Raw genomic sequence first — 12,634 nt, forward strand, 5'->3', positions numbered from 1 at the left:
ATCAGGCCATAGAACAACTTAACTAGAAATGTAATAACCCTCTGCCTCCGTGACTACCTCCTGTTTATGGCAAATGATTTAGTCTCTCCTCCATAGTAGTGATACAAGATCTCCTTTTAACATAAATTTAAGTGTAATAATAGACCAGGTGATAGGTGATTATGCCTAAAATCGTGTAGGTGGCTCTCGAAGGACAGCAGTCAGGGAAATACAGTCCCACACCAGGCTGGTCCCCTGAGTGCTCAGGTCCAACTTGGCTTCTGGTTCTGTCTCCTCTGCCCTCCTGTGCCCTTCCTAGCCAGGCATTGGCACCTTTTGCGTGGATTCTAAAGGCCACGAGGAGACTGTTCTTTTCTCTGATCACTGGTGGGATGGGAAGTGTTGGGACGAGGAAGGCAGGGAAAGGCCTCCAATCTTCCAGGTTTCAGAAGGTGGCCAGGTTGACCCCAGCAATCGTGCTGATTCCTGGGGTTTACTCCTACCTCTAAGAATTTTCTCCAAGGGGCTCCTCCGTAGAATAGGAACAGAGGTGGCCTGTCATCCCCTCTCAGTGACGGGCCTTGGGGAGTAGTCATTAAACCCTGAGCAAGTCAGGGCTCAAGCTGAACTGAGCTGGGCATTGGTGGGTTGGAGTTCAAGGGCCACCACTTGTGGAAGTTCTTGTGTGTGTTGGGGGCAGGAGCTCTGTGGCTGGTGGGGGGGTGGTTATGATGAGGGAAGGGTCCGTTTTATACGATCTGAAGAGAAACCAGAGTATGGGAAGGGTCCGTTTTAGCTGGGGCACCAGGAGAAGGCCCTCCCAAACTGTAGGAGACACTCTGGGTGTCAGCTTGGCAGCCACAGCAGGGCAACAGGGTCCTGCACCGCTCACATAACCCAGACCACGCTGACACTACTGCCAGAATCTTCTTTCTACATGCCATGAGGGAAGACTGAAGTCTTTCAGAGAGACTGGCTTTGGTGTCAGACAGACCTGATTTTGAATCTCCCATTTCCCTCAGCTCCTTACCTCCTTACCTCTTGGGTTGTAGTGAACATTCAGGGAGATTCTTCATGCAGATTGCTTAATATGTTATAGGTCCAGAAACAGTGCTCAGTGGGCACTTCTGTGTTCAGCAATCTTCTGGGATCTGGAACTAGCAACTGATGGACTCCAGTTCCTCTGGGCCTACTTTTCCATGTAGAGTCTGGCCCTCACCTACACTGGCAACCAAATGTAACCCATGCTAACCCCGAAATATCCCCCCTAAGCTTTCCTGCCTCCATGCTTCTGTGCATTGCAGTTACCCCTTCTTGAAATGTCCTGCCCACAATTTTCACTTGCTTAAAATCCTACATATGCTTTGAGGCCCTGCTTTAATACTGCCTCCTTCAGGAAGTCTTCAGTCCTGCCTGCAGCCAGACATAACTGCCCTTCTTGGAACTTCAATGGGGTTTTGCCTAGATATTTTCTTCCCTGTAGGAAATGAGAGAGGGTATTCCTACAGCCTCCCTGACAGACTTGGAGGTCCCTAAAGGCAAAGGCTGAGAGAGGAGTTTCTTTCCTCTCCTCTCTTCTATGCTTAGCAAGCTCCCTGCACATCTGAAATGTCTTTGAAGGCTAAGTGAATGAATCAGTGTGAGACTGGAGAGTCTGACTTTGGGGTCACCCCTTTTTATGGGACCCCTTGAAGGCCAGGTCATGAAGAGTCAGGTTAAATTCTATATGTACTAATGAAGTTGCCCGGTGGCCCCCACCATCCTGCTTTGCGAAACGAGTGACATGGTGGTGAATTCTCTCCTTCCATATCACAAACACTTATTGAGCACTGCACAATCCAGACATTGTGCTAGGAATGGCAGATTCAAAGGTGAGCAGGACAATGACCATCTTTTCTGAAAACCCACTGTCTGGGCAAGGAGGCATTTAATAAGAAATCTACACTTAGCAAGCTAAGCACTGCCAGGAGAGAGCATAGCATGTTAGTGTCTGTGCCTTCCTGCATAAACCAGTCTCCCGTCCTCTCTCTCTCCCTTCCTTATTAGATCCCCCTCCACCACCACCCACTGCCCAGGTCTAGGGACAGGCAGCATTGCCTTTTTCCAGAAACAACCCCAGCGCGGCTTGACCTAGCACTCAAGGTCTGTCTCACATCTCATCTTCCTTCGGTGCTTCTCTCCTGTTTGGCAGTTTTGCCCCCAGGGGACATTTGGCAATGTCTGAAAGCATTTTAGTTGTCACAAGGTGGCGGCGACAGCGGTGGTGGTGGGGGGGGGAGGGGTGGGGGGTGATGCTTCTGGGATCTAATGGGTAGAGGCTGGGGATGCTACTAAACCGCAGATAATCTCACATGTCAATAGTGCTGAGATGCAGGAACCTTGCTTTACTTTATCCTGTAACAACTTCCAGGATGATTTGTAGGAACTCAAACATAATAGGGAAGGGAACCAGGGGCATCAGAACCCCGGCCTCATCACCAGCTGGTGTCTTTGGACCCCTGACATCCTCTGTCAAATGTGGAGAATCATGCCCAGCCCCGCCTCCTTGACCAAGGTGTCCGGGGACTGAAATACCAGAAAGTAAGTGAGAGCACTTGCCCAGGGAGGTTGATGGTGAGGCTGGGTCTGGAGAGGGAGGGAAGCCTCCATTTAGTGAATGTGTATTGAACTGTAGTCACATGGCCCAAAATTTCCAAGACTATTTCAGTTCCAAGTACTCTGCCTTTTCCTTGCTTCTAAAAATAAATTGTACAATTCAGGCCATCTGCACCTCAGATTAAAAAACATCTGGGTCTAGCTCCCCTCTCCTGCTTCTTCCTTCTTTGTTTATTGTAGAAATTTTGAAAAAATTAAAAAATACATATACAATCTTTTCAAATGTAAAAATAGAAGCCTGCAGTATACACTGATTTATAAATGACTTTTTTCCTTGCTTATCAGTAGATTACGAACATCTGTCCATGAAATTAGTTTCATTTCTACAATTTTATTTTAGTAGGTTTATCCCACAATTTATTTTAAGCGGTTGTCTACTTTGACACACTTTTCTCATTTTCAGATCTTCACTATTATAACCCGTGATGTGATAAACATCTTGGTAGCTTTTGTGTGTGTAGATTCATGATTTTTTCCTCAGTATACAACATTCCTTATGCTAGAATTGCTGGCTCAAAGGATGCATTTTTCCCCCTTTTCAAACAGTATTTGCTTATTTAAAAAAAATGCTACTTCAGTAACTTTAGAAAAATCCAGAAAAATAGAAGGAAAAGGAAAAATTATCTTTTATCTGTGATTTGAACACAACCACTGCTAACAGTGTAGCATATTTCATTTCCATATTTTATATTTTGTGTGGCTTCTTTTTTATTTTGTTTATTTATTATTTATTTTTAAATGTTTATTTATTTTGAGAGAGAGAGAGAGAGTACGAGCTGTGGGGATGGGGTGGGGGAGAAGGGCAAAGAAAGGGAGACAGAGAGAGAATCCCAAGCAGGCTCCATGCTGCCAGCCCAGAGATCCCACCAACCTTGAGATCACGAACTGAGCCAAAATCAAGAATTGAATGCCTAACCAGCTTAGCTACCCAGGTGCCCCTGTGTGGCTTCTTTAAAAAAAAAAAAAATACTGCATAGCTAATTTGTAGCCTAATATTTACTTAAGATTTTACCATACTTATTTCCTGTGTTTTTGCATTTTTTAGTGTCTGTATCATATCCTGTTATGTGTGAGGGCCATTGCTTACTTGAAGGATTTCATAGACTTGAGGCCGTTTCCAGTTTTTCACAATTGTGGATAGTACTTCAATAAATCTTTTTGTGTGAGTGATGCCTTCTTTTTAATGTTTATTTAATATTTTTGAGAGAGAGAGAGAGAGGCAGAGAAAGAGGGAAACAGAGGCTCTGTGCTGACAGCAGTGAGCCCAATGTAGGGCTCAAACTCATGACCTGAGCTGAAGCCCGAGGCTTAACCGACTGAGCCACCCAGGCGCCCCTGAGTGATGCTTTTTTATTTTCCCTTGAATTTGTGGCAGATTCTTTAGACAGGTTTCCAGAAGTGAAGTTACTGGGACAAAGGAGGATTTCATGGCTCTTAGACGTACATTGTCCTGGGAATCTGGGTGGTTTACACATCGCCTTTTAATGGGCCCTTGGAAAATGTTGCCTGATTTATCTTCCCTGCAACTGTGTCTAGGGTTCTAAGCCCTTTCTGGGATCTCTTGGGCCCCAAACGCAGCCAGACTGAGCGACAGTTATGACCTCAACTCTTGCACAATGTCCAGGGCCCACAGCTACTCCTCCACACCTGCCTCTGGACCTCAAGCGCCCCCTGCAGTCCATGGAAGGAACTTCCTTCCCCATCCTGTGACCTGCATTTCATTGCTTCTTCACCAAGCCTTCCTCTGGCTTCCATTCAAGTTGGACAATGTCCTGAGCAGGTGCAGACTCTGTCACAGTCTCTCAGCGGTCTCCGTTGTCCCTTAGCGGTACAAGCACACAATCCATGATATGCCAGCCTCCTGACACAGTACCTTCCTGCTCCCTGCAGCTCTTCCTTGAGAAAGCTCTTCTTTATCTTGATGTAAAATCTATTTCCTTGGTGTTTCCTCGCACTGTTCATGTTTTACTGCTCACGGCCACCTGTAACGAGTCTGCTCACTTTTCACTTCGGCACTTACCCCCCAGCTTATCTTACTTACCCTGCGGTCTTCAAGAGTCTCTCTCAACCATTTGTGGCTGAGTTTGGGAAGAGATCCTTAGCTTCTTTGAGTCTCAGTTTTCTCACCTGTAGAATGGAGATAAGAATCCCTATCCTGAAGCGTTGTTGTAAAGATAAACTAATACCACTAAAAAGCCTAGCCTGCAATTTTGGCTCAAGATGGTAGACTGAGCATACGCACTTACCTGTCCTTCCTCCCAAGAATCCATTGAAAGAAACTCAAGAAAGACAAAAAAGGGAAAAGAAAAAACTAATAAAGGAAGTGAGAATTGGTGCGGGGGAGGATGGCTTGGACAGCACATCAATGGATGAGAGGTTACAACATTTTCCTGGAATACTGGAATGGGTCAAATCACATGGATGGGTAAATGGGAGGAGAAGAAGCCACAGCTCAGATCAAAAAGTAGAGACTTTGGGGGTTCTGTCTTATTATGTTTTGGTTTGGTTGGAGGAGTCAGGATGGGAGAACAGAAGAGAAAGTGGTCACAGAAACCAGGATGGGGACTGATAGAAGATGTAGCTATAGAAGAGCCTCGTGATCATCATGTCAGCCTCCTTCACGACCCCGCCAGTTGCCCCCAGCCTGAGGCTGTGAGATGTCTCAGAAGAAATGGAATAACCAGTCTAGGAGGGGCCAGGGCTCGCAGAAAAGGGTCCGAGGAGGCCCTTTTGGTTTTGACACTGAGGGATGGGCCACACCTGCTTGCCAGCTCCCCACCTGGACATGCTTAACCCAAGCCTGCCGGTCAGCAAGCCTCCTTGACACCCCTAGAGCCTGCTGGCAGCTCAAAGAAGCAGAAATAGTTCCAGAAAGAGGAAACTTTATGACAAAAATTAAAAAAACATTTAGTGTATCAGAGAGATTCAGGAAATGACTTCATTTAGTCAAACAAACAAGGTGTTATGATAAATGTTCAGAGAAGAAGTTCTTATATATTAAAATATGATCGACCCAATTTTCAAAGATCAGTAAAAGGATTGCAAATAGGCTGAGAAATTTCTCAAAACCTTCTGATGAAAAATAAAGGGCAGCCCATGTTAGTGTTTATAGCAGCAACACCGAATGTGAGAAGACAGTGGAGCGATGCTTTCTAAAGTGCTAAAAAAATGATACCGAACTTCAAATTGGATATCCAGCCAGATTACCAGTCAGGCGTGAGAGAAAAATAAAGGTGCTTTCTGATGTTTAAGGAGTTCAAAACCTCTTCTTAATTCATCCTTTTGGTAAAAAATTGCTTGAGGATGTACTCCAGCAAAATAGAAAGGAGCCCGAGATAGAGGATGATGGGGGAATCCAGAAAACAATGGATCTAACCTCGGAGAATGATGAAAAGACATCCCAGAAAGATAGTAGTACAGAGATGAGGAAAGAAGGCAATATATAGTAGATTGGTCAATGAATAGCAAGAAGGAAAAGGCAATTAGAAACGTAAGGAAAAACAAAAGCCTCATGGTCCTTGATGGCCACCGTGACCTAGGCTGGTGGAGTTGACGGCTGCTCCCAGCCTCTAATGGGCCCTGGTATTGTCGGCATGAATGAACACCGCCCCTGAGCTTGAGTTCTCCCCGCCACATCTGGAAACGATGCAGGGGAGATGTTGGGCCCAGTGCCTGGCAAGAAGTGAGTGCTCAGTATTTTAATCTGTTATTAGACCACTTTATTCTTTTAAGTAACAGATACCGTGCATGTGGCATAGGTTCTTATCCAAGATCTCCTCGGGGATCCAGGCTCAGGGGGCCTGTGAATTCTCTAAGATCAGATGTAAAATTGAGTGAGGGTTTTAGTATGTGCATTTTTAGGCAGAGGAAGGCTCACTGCTGCCAGTGTTTCTTTCTTTCTTTTTTTTAAATGCTTAATTTGAGAGAGAGAGAGAGAGAGAGAGAACAGGAGGAGGCAGAGAGAGAGGGAGACACAGAATCTGAAGCAGGCTCAGAGCTGTGCTGACAGCTTTGAGTCTGACGCGGGGCTCGAACTCACAAACCATGAGATCATGACCCGAGCCGCGCTGGCTCCGACAGCTCCAGGGGTCCCTGAAGGATGGACGGTGTCGGCGAAAGAGAGTGAGAGAGCCCCGAGATTCTTTCTGATCACCAGGCAGGCATCTCTGTCCTGTCGGTTTCGGTGTCTTTATTTATAGGTTAAATGATAACATGGCATCAGAAAAAGGAATTTTTACAATGGATAACTCTTTGTGATAAGATGCTTTGGAAAGTGTACAGAAGCAGGTTTTACAGAAATATTCTTGCAGAACTATTCCAATTATAGTGAGGTTAAGTAAATCTTATAACTAAAGATTTAGCAGGGTATTCTTAGTAAAAGACAGGATACATTATTTGTTCTAAGTTAATCACGCTAAGGTTAGGTCATAGGGTAAGTGTATAGATGGGCTAAGAGTCATTCTGTCTGGCTCTCAAATGAATGTTTCTGAGTTGGTTAATAAGTTGTTTGTGGAAACCTATTTGATGCTGAATGTGTGAACACCATGGAGGCCCTAAATGTGTCAGCCTTTTGTTTGTGGGTAATGCTTTAGCTCCTCTTATCTAGCCTCATCCCAGCCACCTGTAAGGGAGGGTGTTTGCAGAAAGTAGGCCTTGGGGAAGGGACTGCCATACATCACCAATTAGGAGAAGGTGTAAGTATTAACTTAAGTTCTGCCCTTATCTGTACCTTAACTCTAAATTGGGCTCTTTGTCTCGGGCCAGGCTCAGTTGTAATTCTTGTGTTCTTAACCCCATAAGTCTTGGATCTGCAAGGCCCTTAGGAAGAGCCTTTTGACAATCATCCATAGAGCTTTCATCTAAAATCTCTCTTGTAAAGGCAGGAATATGCTTTTCCTTATGAGGTATCTGTGTTCAGAATATTGGTCTGATATGGAATATTGTGAGGCCTGGTCAATACCAGCACAACATGAGCCAGTAGTAGCAGGAGATACCAGTTTTCATTTCTCATGGCAGTAGCTGTGCAAACACTGCCATTTCCTTGCTGTGACTGCCATCCATAGAGGCCGGTGCGGCCCCCGGCAAAGCCTGACGCTTAACTGACTGAGCCACCCAGGCGCCCTTGCCAGTGTGTCATATAAATATTTACGGTCCCTGCTCTGCACAGTCTCTGGCAGGTGGTAGGCTCAGTGACAACTCTGCCATGAAAGAGACACGTATGGAGTTTCCTCTTTGTCTCCCATTGTGTTTCCTCCATTGATTCTTGTTTGGTCACCATATCTTTTTGTGATTTAATCTTATTTTTCCTTCTACATACTCTTCTCTCTTAAGTGGAAAAAAGGACTTGACAGAGAAATTACTATATAAGGGAAAACACCAAGTTTCCCCAGCTACATAGTATACTGGTGTGTGTGTGTGTGTGTGTACACGCGTGTGTGTGATGCAGTGTGTCACACGTGCTTGTACAGGCAGGGAATATCCCTGGAATATAAGTAAGTGGTTATAGTCATTGTCTTGAGGAGGAGGGACTGGGGGGGCAAAGGTAGGAAGGAGACTTAAACCCTTTGTATCTTTTGTATTTTCTACATTATATATGTAGACCTATTTAAAAATAAGTATTTTTTTTTTTTTAAATCAAGGATTCCTCCGCGCAACCCACCCCTTGCAGGGCTCTTGAAGGGATTAAATGATAGTGTGTGTAAAATGCTCAGCACCGTGGCTGATGCATTATAAGCGCTGCATAATGACATAATGGCAGCACTTAGAGTCATCAAGCTTAGTTGGACTTGGGCCAGGGCAGCAAAAGCTCTGATGCCTGTGTCAGCAATCTGGTGGGGGAGGCGGGGGGAGGAGGTAGCAAAGACCTCAGATTCTCTTTACATTGACTTCTGTGACATGTAAGAACTTCAATGAACGGTGTCTGTTTCTCCTGGCTTGTGTCTGTCTGTCACCCAGTCCCAAAGTGGGCCCAAATAACCAAACCAGGGTGCTAGCGCCCTCAGTACCTTGGCCTTGGGGGTTTTCCTTAGATCCACACAGACCTCCTACCCTAGGAGATCATGGACAGTTCAGTGCTAGAGTTCCTTAAACAGCACCATTCATACAATGAGGCATCCTGGGCAACTTTATGCCAGGAGAGCCTGCCTAAGATTGAGCTGGTTCCAAAGCAGACCCTGTACAAGAAGTTTTGTTGGATGGGGATCCCAGGAAGCACTGGTGGGAGAATGGAGAAGTGAGTCAGGGAAAGAAGGAAGCTGATATGGAGTATGTTAATGAGCAGGTTACCACCCACAGGCACCTGCCAGATTTGTCAGTAAAGATGGGGTAAAGATGGGGAGGGGCAGTATTCGTCCACCAACTTCCCTTTGTCACCAGAGGACTGTCCCCAGGGGCGCTGATTTCCCAGTACTCCTGGCCTGCTCTGTGCAGGCCTCAAGCGAGCGCGTGCAGCAGGAGAGAGCCTTCCAGGCAGAGTTGCAGCTTCGTGTAATTAGCACCCCTCTGCGAAGGGGTGCGGGTTGGCACCTCGCATGTCTGCGACAGCGTCAACCCTTCTCGGTCCTGCGGGGTTACGGTAAGACAGTGCTCTGAGCCATCAGACAACCATGAGTGGAAACTTTATTACTGCAAGCACTTTACATGAATGTCACCAACACCACATCTGAGCAAATATATAAAAAGCATAACCTATTGTACAAGAATTCTAACTTCTCTTCTAATGCTCTGTACAGATGCTTCCCAGGCCTTGCCTCCAGCACGACAGATGCGCTTCAGGGGCAGCAGCTGCACTTGTCTGAGCCCCCTTTGCAGATGCAGCCCCGGGCACACTTGGCACAGCCCGGGGGGCAGCAAGGACAGCAGCCTGGAAGGGTCAGAAGACAGACAGGTCAGTTTGGGGGCCACACCCCCATCTTCCCACTTACTCTCCCGCCACTTAGTGAAAGCAGAGCATGCCACAGGCCGCAGTCCACATTAGCAGGAGACCTGGGATAGGAGCTTGTGGGGTGTTAGAGCCAGAGGGGACCTCGGGCATCATCAAGAATTTGCCAGATGCTCCGAGAGGGGAAGGGGTTTGCTCAAGGTCATTGGTCAGTGGCAGATCAAGACTAAAACTCAGAGCTCATGACTCCAGGCCAGTGCTCCTTCTCTTTCACCACTGGCCACAACAGGACCTCCCGGCAGCCCTCTTCCTATGCAAGCCTCTGGAAACTGCTTCATCCCACCATGGCTGGGGGGTTGAGAAGGGCGGGAACAGACTTTCCTGGCTTCTGGCCGGGGGTGTCCCTGGTCAGCAGAACTCACTTTTTCGACACGTTTTACAGTTGCAAGTTGTGCATTTGCAGTTGTCTCCACAGATGCAAATGCCTCCTAGAAGAGAAGACAGAGCCACAGTGTAAGGACTGAGGTTGAACGGGGACACGTGCTGTGCTGCACATCATCACGGTGGCCAAGTCCATGGGCTGTCCTTGGGGAGGGGCTGAGCAAGAGGGGGAGGTGCCGCTGAGCCTCACAGGGGTGCGCAGGGCCCCTTAATGGTTCCCGGTCACAGACCGTGGATGGAAACCGGGGTGGCTGTGCCCAGCCCTGCAGCCGGGATACTTGCTACACTGCGGATTTCTGGGCCCGACCCTTGAGATATTCTGATTCATAAGTCTGGGAGGAGAAAAGGGAATCATATTTTTTAATGTTTAGTTTTGAGAGGTGAGGAGGGACAGAGAGAGGCAGGAAAGAGGATCCGAGGCAGGCTCTGCGTTGACAGCGGAGAACCTGGATGCGGGACTTGAACTCTTGAACCTTGAGATGGTGACCTGAGCCGAAGTCGGACACCTAACATTGAGCCACCCAAGGGCCCCGGGAATCATATTTTAAAAAGTGACCCAGATGATTCTGATGTACAGTCAGGTCTGAGAACCCCTAGACTAGGCCACATCTACTAAGCCCAAGGTCCCCCAAGGGCTATTGAAGCCTTGTATACCCTCCTCACCTTTTCAAGGCATCAGGCAAGATGGCAACCCCAAATGGGCAGGAGAAAGAGCCAGGGACGTAAATAACCTCCGAGTGACAGCCCCGGCCATAGCTGGTTTTCATACAAAAGCCATCCACGCTTAAAAAAACAGAATCATCCCACCTATCATTGTGAGTGTCAAAACGCTGGAAGCTTCTGTCTCTTTGGCAAGTTTTGGGTATAGACATGTCCCGTATAGGACCAGAGAGGCTTACGAAAATTCTTGATAACATTTCCTAAGGCCATAAAGACCAGGATGTCCCTAAACTCTGACCTCTGTCCTCCTGTGCTATGCGCTTACGTGAAATTAAGGGATTTCAGAGACTCGGGGGCCCATGTAGGCTTCTGATAACTCCCCTGATATCTTCAAGTGCCTTATGATTTTAACACTTTCATAACAACACTGGGGGGTGGGCAGCTGGGGACGAGTGACCCTAGTTTTTTGGATGAGGAAACTGAGTGTCGGAAATACGAAGTGTCAGGAATGAATGGCAGCCGTGGGCTAAAACCAGATTGCCAGATTCTGAGCCACAGCACCTCCTCAACTCTGGTGGCTGCCCCTAGGGGCCTGACACTAAGTGCCCCTCAATGCTACCAATCAGGCTGGTAGGCAACAGAGTGGGAACTGCCCCAGAGGTCACCCGTCTGAGACAAACCCCACTGGCAGCCCCTAATTGGAGGAAGAGAAATATTCATCAGAGCCCTGTGGGGTTCCTATCAGAAGCTGGTGCAAGGTTCCAGGACCCCAGAACAGGCATGCTTACTCACCAGACATGCAGGTGCATTCCCCGGGGTCCATGGTCCAGGTGTTCAGGAGGCTCCAGTGCTATCACAGCTGGGGAAGAGAAGCTGAGCGAGCAGCCGCTGGAGGCTCCCTATTTATAGCTGTGTAGGTGTGCACTTGGGCGCACCCCACCTGTCCCTGGGGCCAGACGCCCTGCACACGGCCCAGCCAGACGCTGTGGGCTGGGGGTTGGAGAGAGCGGGCAGAAGGAGGGCAGAGGAGAGGGAGGGCAGTACAGTCACACAGGTGGCTTCTCACAAGGGGTGCAGGTGGCTCATCCACCCATCTGCCCATGTGCCAAGGTGTCAGGGAGCCAGGCTCAGGCTCCAGTGGCACTCATAATGCTCAGATTGGCTGCTGTACCTGTCTGCTCACCAGGCCCTTTGCAATCTGCCATTTCTCCTCCTTTCTTCATAGGGCCTGGCTCGGGGCCTCATGCCATCTCTCCTGATCCTTCTCCCCTGACCATGGGCGGAAGGGGGCGTCTATCCAGGGCCTTGGGCTTTAGAAAGCCCCACTGAGGCCTTCTTTTGGCAAGCCCTCCAGGCTCCCCGGGTGAGAAGGCCAAAGGTCAGCAGCATGTGCCCAACCGAAGTGTGCAACCTCTCCTTCTAGACCATACACATAACACTCTGGATTCTGGAATCTTCTCTCATCCCAAGCCAGCTTGCTTCCAAGGGTTTGCTCAGACCTCTGCCCCAGGCTCCCAAGGGCCCATGGGCAGCCAGCATGTGTCACTCTAGGCCTGAAGGGTGGCTGGAGGTAGCTGTTTGCTGGGGGTACAGAGTTTGGATGTGTGGGCTGGGTGCCCACTGGTGTGCGTGAGGCCTCTCCGAGTGAGGGAAGGAGCTAGGGATGGGAAAGGAAGGGCAGTGGACCCCAGATTGGGGGTTGGGGCCATGGAGCATATCTCTAGGCACCTTCCAGTGCGAGGATTTGAGAATTAAACATTTGAAGCTGGTCCTTCAGGTGGCTATGAAGCTCTCTTTGTCACAGTAGGGGGATAGAATATTTTATTTGTTAATTTGATTTATAACTTTTAGATATTTTAGCCAGTGGCATGTGAACCTCCATTTGTGCTCTTGTTCTGCCTCCCTAAACATTAGGAGGGGCCTGGAGCCAGACTTCTGTGGGCTTCTGTGCTTCTCTTCATTCTCCATGCTGCTTTGGAGATAGAGCCCCCAAATAGCATTGGCCTCGTTATTTTCTTG

At 48.0% G+C, this 12,634-nt stretch overlaps 1 protein-coding gene and 1 long non-coding RNA gene across 2 annotated transcripts in view; one reads left to right on the top strand and one right to left on the bottom strand.

Moving 5' to 3' along the window:
- LOC144220963 (uncharacterized) overlaps positions 1-9,512 on the top strand; it is a 13,934-nt gene extending 4,422 nt beyond the window's left edge. The window contains exon 4 of the long non-coding RNA XR_013331905.1: positions 9,366-9,512. This is a non-coding gene — a long non-coding RNA (uncharacterized LOC144220963). The remainder of the gene's footprint in view (positions 1-9,365) is intronic.
- Positions 9,405-11,438, bottom strand: MT4 (metallothionein 4). The gene is made up of 3 exons (XM_077751322.1): positions 11,408-11,438; positions 9,937-10,002; positions 9,405-9,496 (listed from the first exon to the last, which is right to left on the bottom strand). The coding sequence occupies exons 1-3, from the start codon at positions 11,436-11,438 to the stop codon at positions 9,405-9,407; spliced, it is 189 nt and encodes a 62-aa protein (XP_077607448.1).
- Between the last annotated feature and the right edge of the window lie 1,196 nt (positions 11,439-12,634).

Source organism: Crocuta crocuta, unplaced genomic scaffold, assembly GCF_008692635.1.
Source record: "Crocuta crocuta isolate KB4526 unplaced genomic scaffold, BGI_CrCroc_1.0 scaffold124, whole genome shotgun sequence".
Taxonomy (NCBI): domain Eukaryota; kingdom Metazoa; phylum Chordata; class Mammalia; order Carnivora; family Hyaenidae; genus Crocuta; species Crocuta crocuta.

Excerpts from the sequence above, each read along its gene's own strand:
- MT4 (XM_077751322.1), bottom strand. The coding sequence starts at position 11,438 with ATGGACCCCGGGGAATGCACCTGCATGTCTG. Across the intron at positions 10,003-11,407 it reads GGAATGCACCTGCATGTCTG|GAGGCATTTGCATCTGTGGA; the intron begins GTGAGTAAGCAT and ends CTTCTCTTCTAG. Across the intron at positions 9,497-9,936 it reads CTGTAAAACGTGTCGAAAAA|GCTGCTGTCCTTGCTGCCCC; the intron begins GTGAGTTCTGCT and ends TGACCCTTCCAG.